The following is a 25874-nucleotide window of genomic DNA, read 5'->3' on the forward strand; positions in this document are numbered from 1 at the left end:
TCGGAGCTGTGCGGGGTACGAGCGGCGGACCCGGGCGCGTTCTCAGACACCCCAGTCCTCGAGGGGCCCGCACTCCAGTCGGTCCCCCTCGCGCCGCTCCTTGTCCCCCACCCACCGGTCGCGCTCCCTGGACCGGCGGGTGGACGATCTCCACAGACAACTCCAGGTCCTGAAGGGCCACTCCAAAGATCCCTTCGCTGACTTGGAGATCTCCTCCCAGCCGACGCTTGCCTCGAGGATCCTGCGGACCCCGAACCCGCCGGGGTTCAAAATGCCGGCGATCGAACCCTACGACGGGGCGGCGGACCCGCGGGACCACGTGGAGAGTTTCAGGACTCTTATGCTCCTCCATGGAGCATCGGATCCGCTCCTCTGCAAGGCCTTCCCGGCGACCCTCCGTGGCCCGGCAAGGGCATGGTTCGCCGGCCTGGAGGCTAACTCCATCCAGTCCTTCGACCAGTTCACCCGCTTCTTCATCAGCCATTTCGCCGTCAGTAGCAGGCGGCGACTGGTCTCCGACTCCCTCTTTGATGTCCGGCAAAACGAGGGAGAAAGCCTGCGGGATTATCTCACCCGCTTCAACAAGGCTACACTGGAGGTCCGGAACCTGAGCCAGGAAGTGGCTCTCTCAGCCCTGAAGCGTGGCTTCCGGAAGGGCAGACTCACCTTCTCCCTGGACAAACGCCTGCCGCGGAGCTTCCCGGAGCTGTTATCTCGGGCAAACCAGTATGCAGACGCCGAGGAGGCAGCATCCCACCGGAACAAGGAGGCCGCCGAGGCCCCTCTAAAGCCCGGGAAGAAAAGGCGAAAAGAGGCACCCCAGAGGAGGAGCCCGACGCCTCAACGCCGGCGCAGAAGCCCGTCACCAGCAAGGAACCACGGCGCCACACGCCCTCGTTCTCCGTACCGACGCTTCAACCGGTACACCCCACTCCTGGCCCCCCGGGCCCAGATCCTCATGGAGGTCAAGGGGCGGGAGGACCTCCCGGTCCCGAGGCAGATGAAGAAGATCCCTGGGAGGAGGCCTTCTCGGGCGTACTGTGAGTACCACCGAGACCACGGCCACGATACCGAAGACTGCTTCCAGCTTCGGGACGAGATCGAGGCTCTCATTCGCCGAGGGCGTCTCGGTCGATATGTAAACGACCGACGTCCCCCGGCAGACCCGCGTTCGGTCGACCCGGCCCCTCAGGAGCCTCGGGAGCAGAATCGACCCGTTGCGGGAGTGATCCACACCATCACTGGGGGCTGCTCTCGGCCCGTGAGGAACGCAGGGGGCTCGGCGGAAGCATCAGGAGTGGCCGTCGCGAAGAGGCAGCGGGTCGGAAATGTAATCACTTTTTGTGATGAAGATGTAAAGGGGGTTCAGACTCCCCACGATGACGCCATGGTGATCTCTCTCACTATGGCGAACTATGATGTAAGGCGTGTTCTTGTGGATAGTGGAAGCTCAGCTGATATTTTGTATTACGAGGCCTTCCAAAAGATGAGCTTGTCCCGACAATTGTTGCACAAAACATCCACCCCCCTCATAGGATTCACTGGAGACGCTATCTCGGCCGAAGGTGTCATTGAGCTGCCTGTGACTGCGGGCGTTGCACCCGCAGAAGCCACGGTGCGACTCGGGTTCTTGGTCGTCCGTGTCCCCTCGGCCTACAATGCTATCCTCGGACGACCCGGACTGAACGCCCTTCGCGCGGTGGTTTCTACCTACCATTTGCTCATGCGGTTCCCCACGGCGGCCGGGATTGGAGAGGTCCGAGGTGACCAACCAACCGCACGGCAGTGTTTCCTAGCAACTCTCAAAGGGAAGAAGCCCATGGAGGCCCTAAGCGTCGAGTCCCTTGACGCCAGAGACGAAGTGGCCTTGCGGCACGGGGAGCCTGCCGAGGGCGTAATCGAAGTTCCCCTCGAAGAAGGCCGCCCGGACCGCACGGTCCGGGTCGGTGCCAACCTCGACTTGGAAGCTCGGCTCTGGTTAGTGGAATTCCTCCGAGCCAATGCTGATGTGTTTGCCTGGTCGGCGGCCGATGTACCTGGGATCGACCCGGAGGTCATTTCTCATGCCCTCAACGTCGACCCGACCCACCGACCAGTAAAGCAAAAGAAGAGACACTGTGCCCCGGATCGGATCCGGGTGGTCGACCAGGAGGTAGACAAACTCTTGGAGGCAGGTTTCATAAGGGAAGTGAACTACCCCGAGTGGCTGGCAAACGTCGTACTTGTCCGGAAGGCGAGCGGGAAGTGGAGGATGTGCGTCGACTACACCGACCTGAACAAGGCGTGCCCCAAGGATAGCTTTCCGCTCCCGCGAATAGACCAACTGGTCGACGCGACTTCCGGATATCAGCTGCTGTCTTTCATGGACGCCTTCTCCGGCTACAACCAAATAATGATGGCTCCACAGGACGAGGAGAAAACGGCCTTCATAACAGACAGGGGGCTGTACTGTTACAAGGTAATGCCCTTCGGTCTAAAGAACGCTGGAACTACTTACCAGCGCCTCGTCAATAAAATCTTCAAGGAGCAGATCGGCCGGAACATGGAGGTGTACGTGGACGATATGCTGGTAAAGAGCCGCCATGCGGATCAGCACATTGCGGATCTGGAGGAGACCTTCGCCACCTTGCGGAAGTTTCGTATGAAGCTAAACCCAGCGAAGTGCGCCTTTGGTGCTTCGGCCGGGAGGTTCCTCGGCTTCATTGTCAACCAGCGGGGGATCGAGGCCAACCCGGACAAAATCAAGGCCATCCAAGATATGTCCCCTCCGACCAAAGTGAAGGAGGTTCAGGAGCTCGCTGGGAGGGTCGCCGCGCTCGGACGATTTGTGGCAAAATTGGCCGAACGCTGCCAACCGTTCTTCAAGGTGTTGAAGCGCCCGAAAGACTTCCTCTGGACGGCTGAATGTCAAGTGGCGTTCGACCAGCTCAAGGAGTACATGGCGTCTCCTCCCCTGCTGTCCAAGCCGCAAGAGGGGGAGATGCTCTACCTTTACCTGGCGGTCTCCCCAACCGCAGTCAACGCAGTACTGGTTCGGGAAGAGGCAAAACTTCAGAAGCCCGTGTACTACACCAGCCGAGTCCTCCGGGATGCCGAGACGCGGTACACGAAGGCTGAAAAGATCGCCTTCGCGCTGCTGACTGCGACCAGGAGGCTTCGCCCCTATTTTCAGGCTCATTCTGTCACCCTTTTGACCGATCAACCACTGCGGCAGATCCTCAGCAATCCTGAGAATGCGGGACGGCTGGTGAAGTGGGCAGTAGAACTTGGTGAGTTCGACATCCGCTACCAGCCCCGGCCCGCCATCAAGGCCCAGGTGCTCGCGGACTTTCTCGCTGAGTGCACTGTGCAGGAGACGGAACCTAGGCCGCCGGAAACACCCAGCCTCGATCTCCCGATCTGGACGCTCCACATTGACGGGTCGTCGAACCCTGAAGGTGGAGGGGCTGGGCTGGTCCTTACCAATCCCGATGGAGTGATAGCCGAGTATGCCTTGAGGTTCGGATTTCCAGTGACCAACAATGAGGCGGAGTACGAGGCCCTAGTCACGGGACTCAAACTCGCCAAGGAGCTCGGCATCCGGCGTCTGAAGGTCTTCACCGACTCCCAGCTGGTGGTCGGGCAGGTTCGAGGAGAGTTCGAGGCACGGAGCCCGACCATGCAGAGCTACGTCCGGAAGGTGCAAGCACTCATTCCCGACCTCGGCAGTATTGACATTCAGCAGGTCCCAAGGAGCGAAAATGCTAGGGCCGACAGGTTGTCCCGCTTGGTGGGCGCTGAGGCACACAACTTGTCAAGGGCGATATACCTGGAGACCCTAGATGCCCCGAGCATCGGCGAGGCTGAAGCGGTAATGGCAATTGATCCGGAACCATCTTGGATGGACCCGCTTGTAGCTTACCTCGCCGAAGGGATCCTCCCCGAAGATGAAGATCAAGCTCGGCGACTTGTTATGAAGTCCGCCCACTACGTACTCTACGAAGGGAGGCTGTATCGGACCTCGTTCACCGCCCCCCTCTTAAGGTGCCTCCGCCCTTCGGAAGCGGCTTACGCCCTCAGCGAAGTCCACGAAGGCATCTGCGGATCGCACCTGGGGGCTAGGTCCCTGGCACATAAGATCATGAGGCAAGGCTACTATTGGCCGACCTTATTGGAAGACTCAAAGGATCACGTACGGAAATGCGACGCCTGCCAGCGCCACGCCAACATCCAGAGAGTCCCCTCTGTTCCCTTGGCGCCAATCACCGCCCCCTGGCCCTTTGCACAGTGGAGAATGGATATCCTCGGACCATTCCCCATCGCTTCGGCCCAGCGGAAATTTTTGATTGTCGCCATCGACTACTTCACCAAGTGGGTGGAGGCAGAGCCACTGGCCACCATCACGGAGGCGCAAGTCCGGAAGTTCGTAAAGAAGAACATCATTGTCCGATTTGGGGTACCTCGGGTCCTCATCTCGGATAACGGTCGACAGTTTGATAACAAGCATTTCCGAGACTTCTGCGAGGAGTTCGGGATCGAACATCGGTTCACGTCCGTGTCACATCCCCAAACCAACGGCGAGGCCGAGGTCACAAATCGGACAATCCTCCAAGGTATCAAAGCGCGGATCGGACGGACGGGGCAAGCTTGGGTCGAGGAACTCGAGAATGTCCTTTGGGCGTATCGGACCACGCATCGGACTCCTACCGGGGAGACGCCTTTCAGCCTAACCTATGGCACGGAAGCCGTTGTCCCCGTAGAGCTCGGACTTCCCTCACCTCGGGTAGCTGCACACCGACCCGAGGCCAACTCGGAGCAACTCCGAGGGAACCTGGATCTCTTGGAAGAAGCAAGGGAAATGGCGCAGGTTCGGATGGCAATGTATCAGCGGAGGGTGGCCCGATATTACAACTCCAAAGTCCGACCGAAGCTTTTCAGAATTGGAGATCTGGTGCTGAGGCGAGCTAAGGCATCTCAACCTACGGAAGGTGGGAAGCTAGCGCCGAATTGGGAAGGCCCGTATAAGGTTCGTTGGGTAAACCGACCTGGCTCCTACCAGTTGGAAGCCCTAGATGGCCGAGAAATTCCAAGGGGCTGGAATTCCGCTAACCTGCGGATGTATTACCAGTAGAACAACAAGGCCAGAAAGACAATTTGAAAAGGTGCAACACTTTTCATTTCAATAATTTCTGGTTACAATGGCGTGCTCGTGTGATTACAAGGAATTCCCAGAGGGGAATTAGGGAGTAAAGAAAGCAAAGAAGAGGTGGAGAATCCGTGGAGCTGAGGACCGAGGATCCCAAACCCTCAATCCAAAGCAGCTGCAATCCCACCGGAAGTGGGTGCTTCTAACCGGAGGCGCCATCCAGCACCTCACCAAAAAGACGAGGAGCCGCCGCAGAAGAAGCTCCCGCTGCCCCCAGGGGAACGCCGCCTCCAAAGGATATTCCCATCCTCCCCAGTGGTAGGAAAGAGAAGGAATACGAGGGGGAAGAGCATATGGAGGCACGGTCCCGGACTGAGCGTCTGGTGCAGAGCTCGATCGGGAGGCTGAACTTCAAGGAGGGGAGATGTGATCCCGGATGAAACGCCTAGAGCGGAGCTCCGCCGGGAAGACCCTCCTTGTTGATCCCAGATGAAACGGCTAGTTGGCTGAAGTCGCAAGGGGAGCGTCTCCCCTTTCCTTCAACAGGAGTCTCTCAGTCATATGCCAAGGAGGAGGTCCGCGATCCATGGCAACCTGAACAGCTCCAGCTTGGCAAACTCCATCGTACCTGCACCTGTATTTATAGCCAAACTCCGGCCCCCTGGTCGTTCCGATGCGGGTGGCTCCAATAAATGCAGGCGCATTGAAACCGGAGCCGTTCCGGCTCCCGAGGCGTATCTCCCCGCGATTTCCTAAGCGTCATTCTCCTTAAACCGCATTCTTTGTGCAGGACAATCCGGGTGTCATGTACCCCTAGGTCCACATATCTCCGCTCGCGCCCAGGCCGTATCCTCCTCGAAGAACCCGCGTATCGCGGTCGCTCAACTAACACTCCTCGCAAGCAGCAGCTGGCGATCCGATTTTCCAGGTAACGCATTAATTAGCGTTTAATGCCCTTCTCGTGTTCCCCCAAGCAACGCTTAGAGAAAAGGAGAAACATGATCGCGGCTGGCCACGGAGAAACTCCGTCGGGCAGCGAGCGACAAGCGCACGACCAACGAGCGGAATTTCCCGAGGCTCGGCCCTCGGATGCCTGGCTAGCCCGATGATCATCCCGGGAGCAGACTAGCCGGAAGCCCCGACCGGTCGCCTCGGCTTGCGCCAGCCTTGGCCGACCAACGAGTGGAAGGTCCCGAGGCTCGGCCCTCAGATGCCTGGCTAGCCCGATGATCATCCCGGGAGCAGACTAGCCGGAAGCCCCGACCGGTCGCCTCGGCTTGCGCCAGCCTTGGCCGACCAACGAGTGGAATGTCCCGAGGCTCGGCCCTCGGATGCCAGGCTAACCCGACGATCATCCCGGGAGCAGACTAGCCTGAAGCCCCGACCGGTCGCCTCGGCTTGCGCCAGCCTTGGCCGACCAACGAGCGGAATTTCCTGAGGCTTGACAACCCTCGGATGCCAGGCTAACCCGACGATCATCCCGGGAGCAGACTAGCCTGAAGCCCCGACCGGTCGCCTCGACTTGCGCCAGCCTTGGCCGACCAACGAGTGGAATGTCCCGAGGCTCGGCCCTCGGATGCCAGGCTAACCCGACGATCATCCCGGGAGCAGACTAGCCTGAAGCCCCGACCGGTCGCCTCGGCTTGCGCCAGCCTTGGCCGACCAACGAGCGGAATTTCCTGAGGCTTGACAACCCTCGGATGCCAGGCTAACCCGACGATCATCCCGGGAGCAGACTAGCCTGAAGCCCCGACCGGTCGCCTCGGCTTGCGCCAGCCTTGGCCGACCAACGAGCGGAATTTCCTGAGGCTTGGCGGCCCTCGGATGCCTGGCTAGCCCGATGATCATCCCGGGAGCAGACTAGCCGGAAGCCCCGACCGGTCGCCTCGGCTTGCGCCAGCCTTGGCCCGACCAACGAGTGGAAGGTCCCGAGGCTCGGCCCTCGGATGCCAGGCTAACCCGATGACCATCCCGGGAGCAGACTAGCCTGAAGCCCCGACCGGTTGCCTCGGCATGCGCCAGCCTTGGTCGACCAACGAGTGGAATTTCCTGAGGCCTAACCCTCGGATGCCTGGCTTGGCGCCGGAAGAATTTCCTGAGGCCTAACCCTCGGATGCCTGGCTTAGCGCCGGAAGAATTTCCCGAGGCCCAACCCTCGGATGCCTGGCTTAGCGCCGGAAGAGTTTCCTGAGGCCTAACCCTCGGATGCCTGGCCTAGCGCCGGAAGAATTTCGGGAGCCAGGAGTCAGCAAGACGCTACCGAGAGTTAAAAGAAAAAGAAGGACGAAGGTGAGATGAAGAAACATTCAACTTGCATTAATTTTCATTGTTTCAGGGCCGAGGCCCATACAATTTGGCAAAACCCCGGTATACAAAAAAAAAAGAGAAGACAACGAAAGGTACAAGAGGTCAGCTTGGAGGAACTCCCGGGTCGGGAACGTCGGGCTCGTCCGCAGGAGGTAGGGAAGCAGCAGGAGAACCGGCAGGCAATGACGCCGGAGAGGAGTCGAGAAGGGAAATCTCGCTCAGGTCAACTTCGGGGTACTTAGCCGACACCCTTGCCAGGCCCTCCTCGAAGCCTAAGATAAAGGCTTCGGCCCCCGCGTCCGACGCGTCACGGACAAACTCGTCGGACTGACGATAGGTCTGTACTGCCTCCGACATATCATGAGCGAACTCGGCGGACTGGCGATAAGCCTCTACCGCCTGACGCCCGATTTCCGCACTCCTCTCGGCCAGCGCCGCCTCTGCCCGCTCCATAATCTGGGCTTTCGCCTCCAAGACCTTCGCCACAATCCGGCCTTCCGCCTCGGTGGAGACCCTCAGCAGCTCAGCCCGAGCCTCCTTGTGCTTCGCTTCGGCAGCAATGCGAGCAGCCTCAGCCTCCGTCAGGCGCGAATGAAGCTCCTGATCGCTCGCACGGGACTTCTCCAAGGCCGACTCCAATTCGCCCAGCTTAGCTTCGAGAGACCGGATTCGGTTGCGGGCGTTGTCGGCTGACCGCTGGGCCTTCTCCCACCTCTCCCGGTAGTCGGCAGCCTTCCGGGACTGCTTCTCGGCCCGCTCATCCGCCTTCTTGACCTCGCCCTCGAGACCCGAGGCAACCTTGAGCTGCTCCTGAGCCTCCAACAGTTGCTTCTCGAGGGCAGCAAAGCCGAGTGCCCGCTCTTCGGCCTCCCGGAGCCTCGCCTCGAAGTCCCCGGTCGTCCTGCCTGCCACAGCCTGGCCTCCCTTTTCCACTGCTTTCAGCCGGTCCTCGGCCTTCGCCAGAAGCCCCGCCTGTTCCTTGTAGCACTCCTCCAGACGGATCATGTACTGGGCGAGCTAAGAAATAGGAAAAATAAGGGAGTCAGGCGGAGAACAACAGAGCCAATAAATGGTGAAAAGCGGCCAGAAGAACACTCACCGACATGAGACAGACACAGCTGGCAGCCCCAACGTCAGAGACCTCCAACTCCCGGACCCGCCGACGGTCCTTCTCCAGCAGCACTGTTTCGATGAGATTTCGGGCGCCATCGGTAGTGAAGGCAGACCCCGATTTCTCCCCAGAGCCGGACGGTGGTTCTGCAGCCTTACCCCTATCCATCGCCTGGGGAAGAGTCCGGCCGATCGCGCTCGGGGCGGGGGTCACCCCAGGAATTGATAGGGTCCCGCTCGGTCGGGGCCTCGGCGCGTCCCTCCTCGAGTCATCAGGAGCCGACCGAGTCGAAGGCCGGGTCGGGGACCGATCACGTCCGACCCGTCCGTCTCGGGCAGGCTCGGATGATACCTCCGGAGTAGCGGCAATCTTACCACCGGAGGGCTGATACAGCGTCAGCTGCCGGTCCGTGCCCACGACGTCTCCCTGATCGGTGGGCCCGGACTCGTCGGTCGGCGTCGGAGGCACCTCCTTACGGGACTTCTTCGCCGGTGGGGCCCCCGCTCGGAAGAGCTCGTTTCCTCCTCTGGGCTGCTTCCAGCAGGGACGCCCTACCAACAGCCTTTGTCTTCACCGACCGCATGACGTCGTCGATCTCTGCAAAAAGGACGGGATAGTCGGAGACGGAGAAACCAAAGGAAAGAACGGGACGAAAGAAGGAAAAAAAGTCAAGAAAGAATCGGTGGCGGACTCACGGTCGGTGGGGACCGAGCTCAGACCGACATTCACCAAAGTATCCTCGGAAATAAGGCGGGCCACCGGGGGGAGCTGGCCCTCGGCAACCAACCCCTTCAAGGCGGCCAAGCCATCGGACTCCTCCCTTGACAGTCTCGATAGGCCGATCGGAGACTTCATCGGGGTCTCCCAAGTCGCCCTGATTTCTCAAGAGGGATCTGCATCAACAAAAAAGAAGCGCTCCTTCCATTTGTGAATGGAGGTAGGAGCCTCCTTGACAAGGCCGCATCCTCGCCGCGCTGCGAAGCACCACCACCCTTTGTCCTGGGGGTGGCCGCTCAGGCTGTAGAACTCCCAAAAAACATTCAGGGTGGCGGGGATCTCGTGCATACGGCAGAGAACCTGGAAGACCGTCAGGGCCCGCCACGAGTTCGGCACCAGTTGCGTCGGTGCCACTCTTAAACCCCGTAGCACCTGCATGACCAAGTCCGAAGGGGGAAAGCGGAACCCGGCCTGGAGAATGCCCTCATTGATGGCGATCTTCCCTGGAGGAGGATGGGACATCCTCTCCTCAGGCCCCGGGAGCGTGGCGTTGCAGGCCTCGGGAAGGTGGTACCGAGCCACGAGTCTGTCTAAATCTGTGGCGACCAGCTCCGACTTAATTTGGTCTGCTCTCACTTCGCCCATTCCTAATGGCCAATAAACCTACGGTTAGGACGGGGACCGGAAGGGGGGAAAGACCGGAGCGACTGGAGTACACTAGTATAAGAGGGGAAAGTATGGAGAGCCCTAAGCAGAAGAATGGGAAAAACTCACCGGAAAAGAGGTAAGAACGGCTCCGAGAGCGCCAAAGGAGAAACAAGTGAACAGTCCGACGGCAGCAACAGCAGCGCAAAGGGGAAACTTGAAAATATCTGTAAAGAAGAAGACGGACGGGGAAAGGCCCCCGATTAAATAGGCGGAAAGGCAAGTGACGCCTCGATGACGCCAGAGGACGCCTGGCTGCCGAAGGGTCGCTCGCGCCCCAAAGGCGAATCGACACCATTAAGGAAGGATGTCCGCCGAAATCCTCAGACTGCCAGGTCGGCAATAACCGCCATACGCCATAAAAAGGGCGGGGAGCTCGAAGCGCGCGCGCCTCTCCGAGGAACGGCGGCAATCCCGAAACATCACTCCCTTCACCTGTTCCCCTTCTGGTTCCAGGCTCGGAAGTGGGGGGCTACTGTTACGGGGGAAATAAGCCGCCATGCCCCACGTGACCGGCACGCGCGCCCAGGAAGACTACGGCTGCCCTTTGATCCAGCAATCCGACCCCGAGTCGGACATCCTCGGCTCCGCAGCCCGACCCCGAGTCGGCTGCCCTTTGATCCAGCAATCCGACCCCGAGTCGGACATCCTCGGCTCCGCAGCCCGACCCCGAGTCGGCTGCCCTTTGATCCAGCAATCCGACCCCGAGTCGGACATCCTCGGCTCCGCAGCCCGACCCCGAGTCGGCTGCCCCTTGATCCAGCGCTCCGACCCCGAGTCGGAGATCTCCTGATAACGACAGGCTATTCCCCAGAGGCACGCCGCGGCCTCCTGCTCCGCTACTCCCTGCAACGGCTGTATCCGCTGCTGCTCCACGATCTCCTGCATCAGCCGTACAAAGCGGAGCCCCACTATGCCCTGACGTGGCCGTACCCGGTGCTGCTCCACGACGCCCTGTAACGGCCATGTCAGTGGCCACACCATCGTGCCCCACGATAACGAACCCCCCTGAGAGACCCCCCAGCCAGGTATATATGCGGCTGGGAGGAGAAAGGGGGGAGGTGAGCAATATCTCCCAGAGCACTCTCTTACTTGCGATTATCACCTCTCCTCCTCCTCCAATCTCCTCTGACTTGACCGTCGGAGGGCCATCACCACTCTGGTGGTGGTGCAAGGCTTGTTTGCAGGTTTCTTGGCGGAAGGTGGAGCGCAACCAACACCAACCAAGACAACTCAGACGGAACCCCGTTCACACCGCAGTGCCAATCGTTCACGGTTTGGACCACCAGCAACAGGAATACTTAGTTCATAAAAACTCATAAAATCGTTCTTAAATAATTGAATCTTGTAAGAAGACTAATTAGTTATTGTTATATGGTTATGGTGTGTCCTAAAAGTCCCATGTTCACATATAGTTTTGTTGCTGGAAAATAGACCCGGAGGAAACCGTGAAACGAGGAGGAGGAGTTTCTGCTGCTGGCACGGTGGCGGACGGCTGTCTCCGGCGGACCTACAAAAAAGCCTTTGGCCGGGGGTTCCAGCAAAAACCCTCTGATGCTTAAGTCAGAAAGGGCTTTGGAGATAATAGAGATAATGAAGAGGTATTTTCTGGCCCGGGAAGAAGATCATCTCCCCAGAGTTTCCTCCCTTTATAGAAGGGAGTGTAGCGGTTACACACAATCGAGCGTGATTGTGCAAATCTTGGTTTAAATGAGTACGTTAAAGGGCCCGAGATTTCGGGCTAACTGGCGATCGGTTGAGATTGCGTGGATTCAAATATTGACAGCCGTTGTGGCGGAGATTGTGAAATTTGATCTCGGATATGGAGGATTTGATGGTTCTTTCCTTAGGCAGACCGGCTTGACTGCTAGTAGAGTCAGGATCGGCTCGAGGTCAATCGGGCCTTGCTCAGCCGAGATCATGCGTACCGAGGTTATACCTGCCGAGGTCGTGCTTGTCGATATCATGTCTGCCAAGGTCATACTTGCCGAGATCATTCTTATCGAGGCCGTGCTTGCCGAGGCCATTCTTCTTGAGATTATGCTTGCCATCGGATTTAGGTGCTTTAATTGTATTTTGTGGGGTGGTCCACTTTTCCCCCCCATCAAGTTTAACTACCTTGCATGTGAGAGACGATAGAATGTCCACGTTAGAAGTTCAATGGGCATTCCATGTTAATGTTTTCATTACATAAAAATATAAATTTGGTAGTAACTAGACTTTTTCATCTTTGTTTTTTTTAAATCCCTATCAAATAGTGAGCGATGTAGCTCACTTCCATCTTATAAATATCTAGGAGTTTAGCAAGCCAGATACACGGTAAATTCTACACGAGAATGTACATGAATGCAGATGGGGCCTCAGATTTTGAAGCCCTTAACGGTAATTCGAATCTAAATTTGCTTTCGCCAATCTTTGGTACCCAATAAAGCAAAAAGTTTATGTATCAGGTATTGCTCTGGTTGTCACACCGCTTTGTTTAATAAGCAAAGATTTCAGTCCGAGATCTAAATGATAAATTTTGGACTCTATTAATTATAAGAGAGGGTGGTTCTCGTGAAAATAAAGCACGTTCTTAATCTTTTTAAAGACGCAGAGTAAAACTGAACCAAAGCGTTACCTAACTTTGTTCGGATCCACAGCATTCGAAGTTTTACTGCGTGTGAAAAATTTAAATTCCCGTTGCTGAACCTGTATGTCCGTTAGCTCCGTTCCCACGCGTCCAAGTTTCTTGTCCTCGCCATAAACAAAGGAGTGTCGTTTCTGCATTGATTTCTTCCACCGCACTTAAATTTGCTCACCCTGTGGCATGTCCCATAGTTTCTCCTTGCAGTTGAACGGCTTCCAACCAAACCCATAGTTTTCTAGCAGCCTGAAAGGCGCCCATCCTTTCGAGCGCTTTCTTCAATTTACGTCTCCTTGTGCCCCTGCCATAAGCACGCATGGCATGCTCCATTTTCTCATCCAATCCACTTGAGTAGCAAATAGAGCTACTTCGAAGAAGTCGACTATCATTAAAATATATTCCGCCCCCACCCCCAGTCTCTAGACATCGCAGAGCCATAGAATGCTCCAAACCAAAACAAGGGTGCACGCAATCGAGACGGTCTCCCCGTTAACGGATGACCGACTGGGTTCGGGTTGTATCTTTCGCGCCAAAGGATGCATGGTCTTTTTTTTTCTTTCTTTTTTTGTTTCGACGCTGACCGTTGGATCTCGCCTGCACGGCTCTCAAAGGATCAGAACTCATTCATTCATCCGCCTCCACGGATCTCGAAGCGATAATTGCGTGATCCAAAGGTGGATTCGCGCGAAAGATACAGCCCCGTCCCTGACTGCAATGGAGGTCTATCGTTCGGCTGTAGTGGAAACCAGCACGAGTGAACGGTTTTTTGAGTAAAATAGCGAAGCTCGTTCACAGAGACCGGACGGTTTCTACGTTCGTCGGGGCGAGCCGGACACCGGGCGACCCGCCCCTGTGTTTGTACATTGTTACATGCGTAAACAACGGCGTTCTACCTCCTCGGACCAGCAAGAAAAGCTACCCCCCTATTTCCCACCAACCCCTCCAACGTGACACACGGACGCACTCAACGTACCTCCTCCACATTCTAATCCTCTCTCTCTCTCTCTCTCTCTCTCTCTCTCTCTCTCACACACACACACACACACAAACACACACACACACACATCCCTGTGAAATCTCAGAGAGTATATATAACACGAGGACCCGGCATATTTCTCGACCCACATTTTTATCAGTTTGTCAATCGTCTCCTTGGCCTATCAGCAACCACAGCTGCAATGGAGACGGTGGAATGCCAAGCAGACCAACAGCAACCAGAAGGCAGCATCCATTTCCTGGTGATGGCCCTTGTAGCGGCGTTGGTATCGGCATATTTGATGTGGTTCTTGGTGCTGACCCGGCGGCTGACGGGGCCAAGGGTGTGGCCCCTCTTCGGCAGCCTCCCGGGCCTCATCTCCAACCGCTCCCGCCTTCACGACTGGATCGCCGGCAACCTCCGCGCGACGGGAGCCGCTGCCACGTACCAGACGTGCGTTCTGCCGCTGCCGGGTGTGGCTCGGCGGCAGGGGCTGGTGACCGTCACGTGCAACCCGAGGAACCTGGAGCACGTGCTGCGCACTCGCTTCGACAACTACCCCAAGGGCCCCATTTGGCAGTCCAACTTCCACGACCTCCTGGGCCGGGGCATCTTCAACTCCGACGGCGATACCTGGCTCCTCCAGCGCAAGACCGCCGCCCTCGAGTTCACCACCCGCACCCTCCGCCAGGCCATGGCCCGCTGGGCCAACCGCGCCATCAAATCCCGCCTCTGGCGCATCCTCGCCGACCATTGCGAAGACGACCACCTCCATCGCCGTCACAGCGTCGACCTCCAAGACCTCCTCCTCCGCCTCACCTTCGACAACATCTGCGGCCTCACCTTCGGCAAGGACCCCGAGACGCTCTCCCCGGACCTTCCAGACAACCCCTTCGCCAAGGCCTTCGACGCCGCCACCGAGGCCACCCTCCAGCGCTTCCTCTACCCCGACTTTCTCTGGCGTCTTAAGAAACTCCTCGACCTCGGGAGCGAGCGTAGCCTCCGGAAGAGCCTCGAGGTGGTAGACCGCTACATGACCGAGGCCATCGCCGCGCGCAAGGAGAGCCCCTCCGACGACCTGCTCTCACGGTTCATGAAGAAGAAGGATGCTAACGGCAACGCCTTCCCCTCCTCCGTCCTCCAGTGGATCGCCCTCAACTTCGTGCTCGCCGGCCGCGACACCTCCTCCGTCGCTCTCAGCTGGTTCTTCTGGACCGTAACCCAGCGGCCCGACGTGGAGAAGAAGGTGGTGGACGAGATTGCGGCGGTGCTGCGCGAGACGCGGGGGCCGGACGTGGCGCGGTGGGTGGAGGAGCCGCTGGCTTTCGATGAGCTGGAGCGCCTCGAATACCTCAAGGCGGCGCTGGCGGAGACGCTGCGACTGTACCCGTCGGTGCCGCAGGACTCCAAGTACGTGGTGGCGGACGACGTGCTGCCGGACGGCACGGTGGTGCCGGCAGGGTCGACGGTCACCTACTCCATCTACTCGGTGGGGAGGATGGAGGAGATATGGGGGAAGGACTGCATGGAGTTCCGGCCGGAGCGGTGGCTGACAGCAGAGGGGGGCCGGTTCGAGCAGGCTAAGGACGCGTACCGGTTCGTGGCGTTCAACGGAGGGCCGAGGACGTGCCTGGGGAAAGACCTGGCCTATCTCCAAATGAGGTCCATAGCGTCAGCGATTCTGCTCCGCCACCGGCTGGAGCTGGTCCCGGGCCACCGGGTGCAGCAGAAGATGTCCCTCACCCTCTTCATGCAGAACGGCCTCCAGGTGTACGTGCGCCAGAGGGAGCTGGACGACCATGTCAACACCGACTCACCTCCGAGTCCTGCCCCTCATGCGTCCACCGCGCCTGCCGCAGCTTAGATTCTGCTGCAGCTGTCTTGTTTGAACATTCTTTACACCAGAATTGTTCCCTTCGCGTATGGTCGAGAGTACCGGTGTTTGCCATTTGTTCGGTTTCTCTTTTTCTTTGTTTTATTTATACTCTGATGCTGCTGGTGGTGTGGTGCATGCACAAGTGCGCTTTGGCTTGTGTCTAGTTCTCAGTTATACAAATGCAACGGAAAATCAAACATCGTGATAACTTGTTGATTACTATGATTATGTTTTCTATGTACTGTAGCGCTTGTGACCAGTGACGAACAAAATTAATTGCTTGGATGTTTGGTACAGGCTCCAATGTCGACCTACCGTACGTTGATAGGGTAACCTTGGATGCATGAGGCTCTGCTTGGTGATCATTATCCATCTCCAAACCACGTGGAAAGCACATGGCATGATCTAGTAAGAAAAAATAAGCCCAACAGTATCTGCTTCACGATGACAAGCAATATAGAAGCTCGATCTCTTTGCTTTTGAAGACTTGCCTGAAGAAATTTGCGCCAATCATTTAGAATTTTGGATGGCACCATATGGCCAGAGGCTCTAAATAGCTGCCATATCATCCGATCATGGGGAGAGATAACCATCAAATATCCAAAAATGAAAAACCTATCTTGTTTGTGAATCATCGGTCTCCATGATCAGATGATGTGATGGCCGTCAAGAGCTGTATATAGCTCTCTATGGTGCAAAACTCAAACCATATTAGATCTAAAACCCACAACCATAAGCCTCAAGCATAAAATTTCTAAAGTTTTAGATTATCCCAAATATGCAACAATTGTATTGTCCAGACATGAGATGCTGGTTGGTGCTTTGCGGGCTCCTCATGGGCTTCAAGTGCCAGCGGACAACAGTCCAACAGTAGAATCAAATCCAATAAGTTAACATGATTAGGGCAAAAAAATAGCAATTTATGCATATCTGCGTTTGACATAAATGGTTCCAACAATAAACTGAATCAATCCGTTTACACATGTTTATCAAATGAGTCATCTTCAAGTTTAGAATTTTGAACCATTTAACCTATTTCGATATATTTAATAATTAGATCAATATAATCTCATCTTTTTAATCCATTTAAAACTTGTTTAATCTATTTTTGTTCAGTATAATCTGACCTATTTAACCTTCTTAACCCATTTAAATATGCTTAATTAGCTAAAAAATTATTTAATTTGTTTAAACTTTATTTAACTTATTTAACTAATTTAATTCGATTAGATCTGTCTAATAAAAAGATTATATGGTGAAACCGAGTTATCTGTTTAATAAATAAGTGAAATTCAGAAATAATTTTTTGTAATATTTAAAATATAGATAAGATTTGGGTTGATGAATTTTTGGCCGCCTCTAAACTATCGAACGCGACCCGGCCAATTGCAGCACCATTCATCATTCATCCACCAGGCTTGGCCCTCGCTAATAGCTGTCCCAGTCGTGTTATTTTGGCCTCATCGTCTTCGCCGTCCGCGTCCCAGAGAGGCAAGGTGGGATGGAGGAAAGGGATCCCGATCTCAACTCCGCTTCCCGAACCGATAATGGCCGGATCAAGCTCAACGTCGGCGGCAAGCTATTCGAGACCACCGCGCATACCCTCCGCTCAGGAGGCCCGGATTCCCTCCTCGCCGCCCTCTCCGACAGGACGGCCGAAGACGGCGAGCCCATCTTCATAGACCGGGACCCCGAGATCTTCTCCGTCCTTCTTTCCCTCCTCCGCTCCTATCGCCTGCCCTCCACCGCCCGCCGATTCTCCAAGCAAGACCTCGTCGAGGAGGCTCAGTATTATGGCATCGAGGCCCGCCTCCGATCCGCCATGGCGCCGCCGCCGCTCGTCGGCTTCGACGCCGCCCTCGCCGCCACCATCCGCCCCGCCTCCGACGGCTTCCCCACCGCCCTGTCCGCCGGATCCGGGGACGGATCCGTCTGGATCGCGCACGGCGGCCAGATCTCCACCTACGACTGGAGCCTCGCCCACGCCGGGACCGTGCGGACGCACCTGGACCAGATCACCTCCCTCCGGCGCGTGTGGCCGGAGATCGCGGGGATCGGCTCCCTGGACTCCCCCGGGCTCCACTTTTACGATGTCTCCAGCAGCCGCCACGTCGGGTCCGCCCACTGGTCCGACCCGTCCGACCCCCGGGTGTACAAGGCCCGGGTCACCGCGATCGCCGCCGCGGCGGGCGCCGAAAGCTCCGGCGAGCCGGTGTTTGCAGCGCTCGAGTGTCCGCACCGGGAAAACTGCATCCTGGCGGTGGACAGGACGACGCTGAAGATCGTGGCAGAGATCGGGCGGCAGAGCGGGGGCGCGGCAAAGGCGGCGGCGGCGGGGAAGCTGGTGCACGTGCGCGAGCGGGGAGTGGTGTTCGCGGCGGCGGTGAGCGCGGGAGCGTTCGGGTACTCGGGGTACATGAGGCTATGGGACCCGCGGTCCGGGGAGGCGGTGTGGGAGACGAGCGAGCCTGGGGGAGGCGGGCGGAGCACCCGGTTCGGGGACGCGTTCGCGGACGCGGACGCGGACGTGGACCCGGAAGGGCAGAGGGCGCCGGCGATCTACAAGGTGTGCTGGAAGACGGGGGACGTCGGGGTGGCGGACATGAGGATGCTCGGGGAGGACCCCTGGGTGTACCTGGAGGAGCGGAGCCCCGGGCTGAGGAACGCGGGCGGCGGCCGGAACAGCGTGCTGCACTGCTACAAGGGCCAGGTGTTTGTGAGCCGGGAGGGAGGCCTGGAGGTGTGGTCGCGCATAGAAGACGAGGAGGAGGAGGACGAGGATGCAGGGATTTCCGGGACGAGCTACCGGAGGAATTTTGTGGACAGAGAGGAGGACGCGAGGCGGGGACTGGTTAAGAGGATGGAAGGGGGTGGGGATCGGCTGTTCGTGAGCAGGGAAGGGATGGAGGGGATTGAGGTGTGGGAGAGCTCCGACTTGTCCGGCGCCATCTCCCTTTTGTAGCAGGCAATTCTATCATCATCGTGGGATAGCATGATTCTCATCATAGCAGGTTCGTTTGTGTTGTAGCATCACATAATTGTTGATAAAATGAATTGGATGGGATCCTGTCAAGGAAAATGGGTTCCAGACTGCTCTGCTATTTCAGCTGTTCCAGCCTCACCTTTTAGAGACACATCCCGCCCGCTTTCTTTTTAAGTTCATCTTCCTGGAATCAGGTGTTGGATCGATCAAAGCGATATGTAACCTCGCAGCACACACAAGATGAGGAGAAGCTCAGAAACCAAACCAATATCAAATCTTACGAAGTGGCCATGAGCAACATTTTTTAACCAACAAGAACGTTACATGTTTTCAAAATGCTCCGACAAACAGCTTGAATAGACGAGGTTTAACCATCTACCATTCACCCCTATGAAACAGAACAGGTCGAAGAGAACAAAATGCAAAGCTCATGGAATATAGCGCCCTGCAAAACTGAAGATTCCAAGTGGTACAAGAGCAAAAAGTCCAATATCATGTATCAGATGATGTACCATTTTTTGCAAACTTTATTGAGATTAATATACAGCATCATATACAGGGCAAAATTGGTGCCAATTCAATCAATACTTAAGGTACAGCATCTGGACTCAGAACTGAATCCTTCATGAATTTGGGTCTGCAGTCTGCCGGCAATTCCATCAACTTGGGAAGATATTAGATAAGGTAGATGTTGTACAAACAGGGGATGCCTTTGCTGTAGCTACAGTTAACCTTGCTTCAAAGCATGCTGATACTGAGAAATTAGTCAGGTAGTCCGCATCTCTTCAATTCTGTCTTCAAGTGTGTATGACCTCTACTTCATGATGATAACCATTACCAGAAAATCAATCAAGAATTTTTTCCCCAGTAGAGAAAAGGTTCCAGACCACAGTTCCAGCAAGATAAAGAGCCACAGACACTTTAAAGACATCATCCCAAGAACCTGAAGTTACAACATGTCAGCAACTGAAAAGGAAACTTCATATATGCTACCCCAGTGTGGATGGACCTTAATTGTTTGTGCTTATGTAGGTGCCAATAAACCAGGGAAGAAGTGGTCATACCATGCTGCAATATGTACCCCGTTGCTGCTGTCCCAAAAACACCAGCTAAAACCCCAGCAGTGTTTGAAAGCCCAAGCAGCACACCCTGCAAAGAATACAAGGGCAATTTTAACGCTTCTTTAAAAATAGTAATAATTGATATTGATTTAACGACTTTAGCTATTCATGCATATGCAACACCAGAACGGACTGAGTGCACCTTCATAAGCACATAATAACATATCAGTGAAGAGCGGAACAACACTCACAGCATAGCGAGGGCCGATATCTTGATGGTTGGAGTACAGACCAGACTGTGAGAATGCATCAGTTCCCTGTCAGACAGTCGAGATAATTAGAGTACTTCATAGCTTGCAGATCATGATCACGAACATGCATACTGACAGTGGGTTAGAACTCCATTCAACCCTCATGTAAGATGAGGCATGTCAACAGAAACAGCTACGCAAAATATCGTTTCACAGTTTGTAGCTTAAAAGAGATGAGTTACATTTGGACAACCACAATAGTTTGTAAAACTGATTAGTGAAAATATCAAAATATTCACAAGCATCTAGAATAGTTCACAGCTTAGCTAGCATGATGGAGCACATTATCTAGACATACAAATTTCTCCAAATTAATGCTAATTTGAATTTTCCAAATGCAAAATTATAGTATTTTTGCTGCGCTTGGATATGAAGACAGATTCCCTACAGCAAAGCCAGAAGATTGATGCAGACAGGTGTCTTACAAGCAAAGTGCAGAAGCTTGATGACTAATCACTTAACAGACCATGATTGCATGTCCAAATGTAGACTTCAAACAACTGCTATACAACAAAGTCCATTTCCACGACTCAGAAGGTATGAGATGTGCATAAAGTTATTGTCTTTTTAAAGCAAAGGTTAGACTCTGCTGATAATTGATATTTCAAATTCCTCTTGTTCTCAAAAGTACGCCTAGCAAAAGTTTAACCTCGAAATTTCCAACTTTCAATTGATCCCACTTTGAACAAACTTATATTACAAAAAAGAAAAGCAAGGGACAACATTGGCTAAGAAGCATTTTTATTTGAATGTAATTTTAGAATTGATTAGCTTTTCCATAATTATATATGAAATGTAGGTGGAGTTAAAGTGCCACGGGTGCCAATATTTCTCCGATTTTTAATCAGGAACAAGGGCCAGCAGAGAGTTTACCTGGCTGCATGCCATGCATAATACTGCCATTGCAGGAGAATGGACATGACTCAACTGAGTTAGAAAGAAAGCTGGGCCAAGGAATCCAATTGATTGCATAATCTGCAAAAATTACAATCCCAGTTAGTGACTGAACATGCACAAATACACAAAAGAAGGGGCCTGCGCAGCTTAAAATCTTGATCACATGTTCTGGCTGTTACGTTTGTGTGCTATAAAAAGAATTATCAACAATTAGCGTATCAAAATACTTCTTTTCTGCTAGGAAGAACTAAATGCCAGGACATACTTATATCAGAATGAGAAGAAGCAGATTAATCCCCATCACAATAAATTTAAAAATAAAAAAGCAAAAGATAAATTAATATTTTAAACTAAAGCATTTCTGTTAATACATGGCTTTTCTTTAATTTTGAGAAGAATTCCATAAACTGAGGATGTTTCTCAAGGTAGCTGCAAAGAATGCCCACCATAACTTCAAGCTTATCAGGTTCTCCTGTCAGACAAGAAAGCTATTTTTCCTCTCTTTTTTTAAATTCATTCCCGAGAGGCAAAATGCAAAATCCTGAATATCATGACGATTACTAGTTGTACTCCTGGATGAGGCAGCTGAAAATCCTTCTTCCCTTCTGTGCCTATCAAAGGAGATATTGCATATCAACTTAAGCTTTTTAAATACTTTCTTACAACTTGCATCAAGGATCCTCAGGCCTTCCTCACTTATTTCCTAGGGTCCAAACAAATCAGACAGCCTCTTCTAATTGGAAAGTCACTGGTTTACCTAGCACACGTTCATGCCAATCAGGCCAGTTTTCCAGTTCCTTACCAGCTAACCGTTCAACTCCTAGACTTCCTCTAATATGTATTAAGCACTAGGACACATTACCTCAGCATTCACATCTCTTTAACATTCCTTTTTTATGCTTGGACCCTTTTTCAATAACCCAATAGTCCAATCCAGACAACACAGTGTGCCCACTACTGTCTCGTGACCTTTTCCTAGTCTTATCACAAAGTTACCATGCAATAGTCAAGAGTCCCTCTCCATATTTTCCACCTGATTATTAAGATTATGTACGCATTTGTTACCTCTCATTCCTTTACATCCTTTACATGTTATAATTTGAGGCAACAAAAAAAAAGTTGGGGAATCTCTTGGACATCATCGTGATTGAGGCAAATGAAATTTTGTCATGACACTTATATCAGAGGAAAGTTTAACCATGTAATGTAGAAAAGATAAACACCATACCTTACGAACCATTGTCACAGAAAATCCTTTACTCACAAGTGTGTCAGCAATCCATCCACCAATATTTGCAGAAAATGCCATTGTAAGCCAGGGAAGAATGCAGATAAGCCCAGACTCTGTGAGGTTGAACTTCAAAACCTATTCCGCAAAACGTTTTTGTTAAGAAGGTCACAGAGAGGTATTGCCTCTTGAAAGGAAACAGCTAATATAGGAATAGACATGCATCACCTGACAAAGATCAGTTCCATCAATGACCACCTACCTGATTGTAGTATGTTGGCATCCATGTGAGAAGAATGAATGTTCCCCAGTTATGGCAGAAATGGGTAACTATAAGAGCCCAGACAGGAGGTTTTGATAAGATAAGTCGCCATGGAATTGTTGTGACGGGTTCATTTGGTACATTCTTACTTTCAATAAGCTTCTTTTCTTCAGAACTAAGTTCAGGATCTTCAAGAGGAGAACTGTACGCCTTTTGATACATGATATAACAGATATTAGAAGGCTCTCAGAAGGGGAAAAGAACAAATTGTAGTTTCCCATCCACGTTCACTATATAATCTTTATCAGTAAATAGCAATTCCAGCTTTTGAAATTATACATCAAATGCAAAAGACAGTCCCATATTTAGGGGTTCCTTTCTTTTTGTTTTGTTTTGTTTTTTTGTTTTTTTTTTTTCAGGGGTGGGGGTGTGTGGAAGTGGAGTTGTACGGGCACTATGAATGCATCTAAGAAATTAAAGACTACAGTTCAAATTAAGCAACTAAATACCGTCATTGATAATCATACAGGAAGCTACACAATCAAGAAAGTAATTGTGTAAGTATATATTCAATTTATTGACCACTGCAGATATACATACATACCTTACTTGACCATATTGCCAACCAAACAGTTCCAAGAGAACCAAAGGAGTAGAAGACTGAAGGCCATCCAAAATTATGTATTAACAAAGGTGAAAAGGCCAGCCCAGTTACTGACCCAAGGTACATCCCACTATATACCAGGGCCAGTGATCTACTTCTCTCTGCTACAGGGACCCATTTTGATAGAATGTTATTCATTGCAGGCATTGCAACGCCCTAGAAGGAGGATACAATTTCAGCTTGAGCCAGAAATATATAGGTTATCCAGAAATATGGAACAAAAGACACCAGATAAAAATGATCTACAGAGGTAATAGGAAACAAAAGCCACCAGCATTATTGCCTATGTTCTGCTTCTAGAAATCACAAGAAATTATGTAAAAGATAAACCAGAACTTTACCTCACCAATCCCCATGAAAGCACGTACAACAAGCAGAAAAGGCAACCCAACTTTTGCTGCAACTGGAGTGAGAGCAGTAGCGATAGACCACCAAACAACCCCAAATCCCAAGACCCTCTTTCCACCAACTGTGTCTGCCCATATACCTCCGGCAATCTATAGAAACCAAAAGATTAACACAAAACTGCATGCAATCCTGTTTTAGAACTATATTCTGTTACAGACCATGAACATTCATTTTGGTAGGTAGCACTTCACAGGCAACATTTTGGTGTGATGGGTGAATTTGAAACATAAGGCATGGCACTTAGTAGAGAACAGCCAATATTTTAATGTCCAAAATGGTTGTGAATCTTGTGATTATAGGCATTTTTTTCTTTTTTTAATATCGAATTGACAATGAGCTAGGTGCTAACATTAAGCATATTTTATGAGCTTTAAATAGCTGAAAACACAATAAAAAGAATTTTTATGTTTTATTTTCTCAAACCTGTGAATTGCAATCTAGTGGACATGCCTGAGAAGTGACTTCTCCAATAAAGAATTAAGATTGAAACAATCATTACCCAACATAAGCAGTAAACATTGACATGTTGAAGCATAAGATATTTATTGTTTAAAAGACTGAAGGGATATGGCATCATTCAGGGATACATTCTATTAGGTATATCGGTCTTCTCATTTTAAAACAGGATACCTACCTAACATCAATTCAATAGTATTTTTAACCGAGCTGAGGAGTAGCATTAACAGCTTGGTCTATGGACTTATCAACAATAAAATTGTTAAATGCGTGTAATTTAGTAGAGAATTTAAAAAATTAATTAAGTAGTATTAACACTATGATTCACAAGGTAGAAGCCAAAATATGGTTAAAGTATATTCATATATGCCAGTGATGGAGCCATATCATCTGGGCAATCCTAGACAAATATTAATTTTTGCATTCAGTGGAAATAAAAGAATGGAAGGCAAGGAGCATAAGAGTTCGCTGTTGAAATAAGAGATAGAAAACATTTTTGATATTTTGCCATACAAAGTTGACCAACCTGTGTGAGAAGATAACCCCAGAAGAAGGATGACTGGATCAAACCAACTGTTGCAGGGTTCCAGTTGAATTCTGCTGACATGGGGAGAATTGCGATGCTCATATTTACCTGCCAAATGACATGAATCACTATAAGCTGCTGCTTAGAGTAAGAAATGTGGGAACAAGCTTACCCTCTGTAAAAATTTAGAAACATCTGCATAAATGCCAAATTTATCAATTACAACAGTAATATCAATTTTCTGAGGGTGAGCGAAGTATTGCGGTGGATTTATCTGATGAATAAATGATGACATTATGAAAATTTTTCCAAGATTCGCTCCAAGAAATGCAGGCAGTCAGACCGTCCTGATACCTAAAGAATGATTTCCAAACGCTGTGCAAATTCAGCAATACGTACTCAAGGTAACAGACACCACCGTCGATTGGTGCACTTTGTTCCTCTTCGAAATCTTTCTTGCTGGCATAAACTCAGTTCGCAAGTTCGCAGATAAGATCTTACTCAAATGTAAAACAGCGAAGGAGGAGCATATTGCACCGAAACAGGAAAGGAAAGAAAGCGAGAGCTTACTCGATCCATATTGCAGAGCAGGAAGGCTGAGAAGCAGAGGATCACAATCACCCATCGCTTCGGGAACTTCTCCAACCCTAACGAACTCGCCGCAGCCACCCATAAGCCCTCCTCCTCCTCCTCCTCCTCCTCCTCCTCCTCCCGGGGAGGCGAGACTACTTCGCTAAAAGCATCTCGGAAGCTAATCGACTTCGGTGACGAGTCGGACACTTCCGACTGCACGTCGGCACCGCCGGTGCGTGCACGGCGGACCGCCCTCCGGCGGCGGCATAAGCACTCCGACCACCAGGGGTCGCTCGAGCGAGAGACCCGTGCGCTTTCCCTGGAAGCCCCACCGCGCCATCCCGGAGCCCTAGATTTGGAGTTGTTAGGAAGTAAAGGAGTCCGCAGAGTGGAGGAGAGTGGGAGGAGATAGACCCCCGCCCCGTTCATGGCTTAAAATAGCGATCATCGGGCATTTGCCATTCTGCGATACCCCCCAGTCCATGGTCCTTAAGAGAGCGTCTGGGAAAGAAACGAGTGGTTCGGGGAATGGATGGATGGCCGGCTGGCTGGCTGGCTGGCTGATATTTTGTTCGGTCACGTCGTCGCTTCCGTCCGCGGATCTGGACCTTTGGCTGGGAGTTCCAGCCCAAGAACCGTGGGCCTCCTATGCACGGATCTGATACCATGGACCCAATGGGTAGAGCGAAGGAGTGGGATTCATGGCGACCAACCCAACTAAGCGTGCTTATTTCGTTGATTAAGTAAAATGACGACCCACACGAGCCCATTCAGATATTTGGGCTTAGGAACCGCCAACCCGACTCAAACGGAGCGGCGACCTAATCAAAATTAAATAAGAATGGCATCCATGTTGAATTTAAAAATTAAAAATTATTTTATTTTGGTAACGATTATAGTTTTGGTGATTTCACGATCCAAAACCAAATTTGAAACCTAATTCGAAACATATCCAATATTTAATACTTTTAATTTTTTTTATATTTAGTGTAATCTAAATTACTGAATCGATAAGAATGGCCATCAAATATTAAATTTAGCTATTTATATATTAAAATTTTG

The 25874-nt window shown here is 52.2% G+C and overlaps 3 protein-coding genes across 3 annotated transcripts; 2 read left to right on the forward strand and 1 right to left on the reverse strand.

The window, feature by feature from the left end:
• Window positions 1-13720: 13720 nt before the first annotated feature.
• On the forward strand, window positions 13721-15671 carry LOC103704048 (cytochrome P450 86A1). Its single transcript, XM_008787183.3, has one exon. The coding sequence runs from the start codon at window positions 13770-13772 to the stop codon at window positions 15429-15431; it is 1662 nt and encodes a 553-aa protein (XP_008785405.2). The 5' UTR covers window positions 13721-13769; the 3' UTR covers window positions 15432-15671.
• Window positions 15672-16809: 1138 nt separating this feature from the next.
• Window positions 16810-19007, forward strand: LOC103704046 (protein ENDOPLASMIC RETICULUM-ARRESTED PEN3). The gene is made up of 2 exons (XM_008787180.4): window positions 16810-18454; window positions 18621-19007. Exon 1 carries the CDS (start codon window positions 16945-16947, stop codon window positions 18403-18405), a length of 1461 nt encoding a protein of 486 aa, XP_008785402.1. The 5' UTR covers window positions 16810-16944; the 3' UTR covers window positions 18406-18454; window positions 18621-19007.
• LOC103704047 (probable anion transporter 1, chloroplastic) lies at window positions 18894-25285 on the reverse strand. Its single transcript, XM_008787182.4, has 10 exons — window positions 24810-25285; window positions 24240-24347; window positions 23191-23346; window positions 22790-23005; window positions 22186-22395; window positions 21924-22061; window positions 20672-20773; window positions 19739-19804; window positions 19491-19575; window positions 18894-19369 (listed from the first exon to the last, which is right to left on the reverse strand). Exons 1-10 carry the CDS (start codon window positions 25239-25241, stop codon window positions 19272-19274), a joined length of 1611 nt encoding a protein of 536 aa, XP_008785404.1. The 5' UTR covers window positions 25242-25285; the 3' UTR covers window positions 18894-19271.
• Between the last annotated feature and the right edge of the window lie 589 nt (window positions 25286-25874).

The sequence above is a fragment of the Phoenix dactylifera genome, chromosome 3 (assembly GCF_009389715.1).
Source record: "Phoenix dactylifera cultivar Barhee BC4 chromosome 3, palm_55x_up_171113_PBpolish2nd_filt_p, whole genome shotgun sequence".
NCBI lineage: Eukaryota > Viridiplantae > Streptophyta > Magnoliopsida > Arecales > Arecaceae > Phoenix > Phoenix dactylifera.

Excerpts from the sequence above, each read along its gene's own strand:
- LOC103704046 (XM_008787180.4), top strand. The coding sequence starts at position 16,945 with ATGGAGGAAAGGGATCCCGATCTCAACTCCGCTTCCCGAACCGATAAT.
- LOC103704048 (XM_008787183.3), top strand. The coding sequence starts at position 13,770 with ATGGAGACGGTGGAATGCCAAGCAGACCAACAGCAACCAGAAGGCAGC.
- LOC103704047 (XM_008787182.4), bottom strand. The coding sequence starts at position 25,241 with ATGAACGGGGCGGGGGTCTATCTCCTCCCACTCTCCTCCACTCTGCGG. Across the intron at positions 23,347-24,239 it reads GGGGTTATCTTCTCACACAG|ATTGCCGGAGGTATATGGGC; the intron begins GTTGGTCAACTT and ends TGGTTTCTATAG. Across the intron at positions 19,370-19,490 it reads GGGGTACATATTGCAGCATG|GTTCTTGGGATGATGTCTTT; the intron begins GTATGACCACTT and ends TTGTAACTTCAG.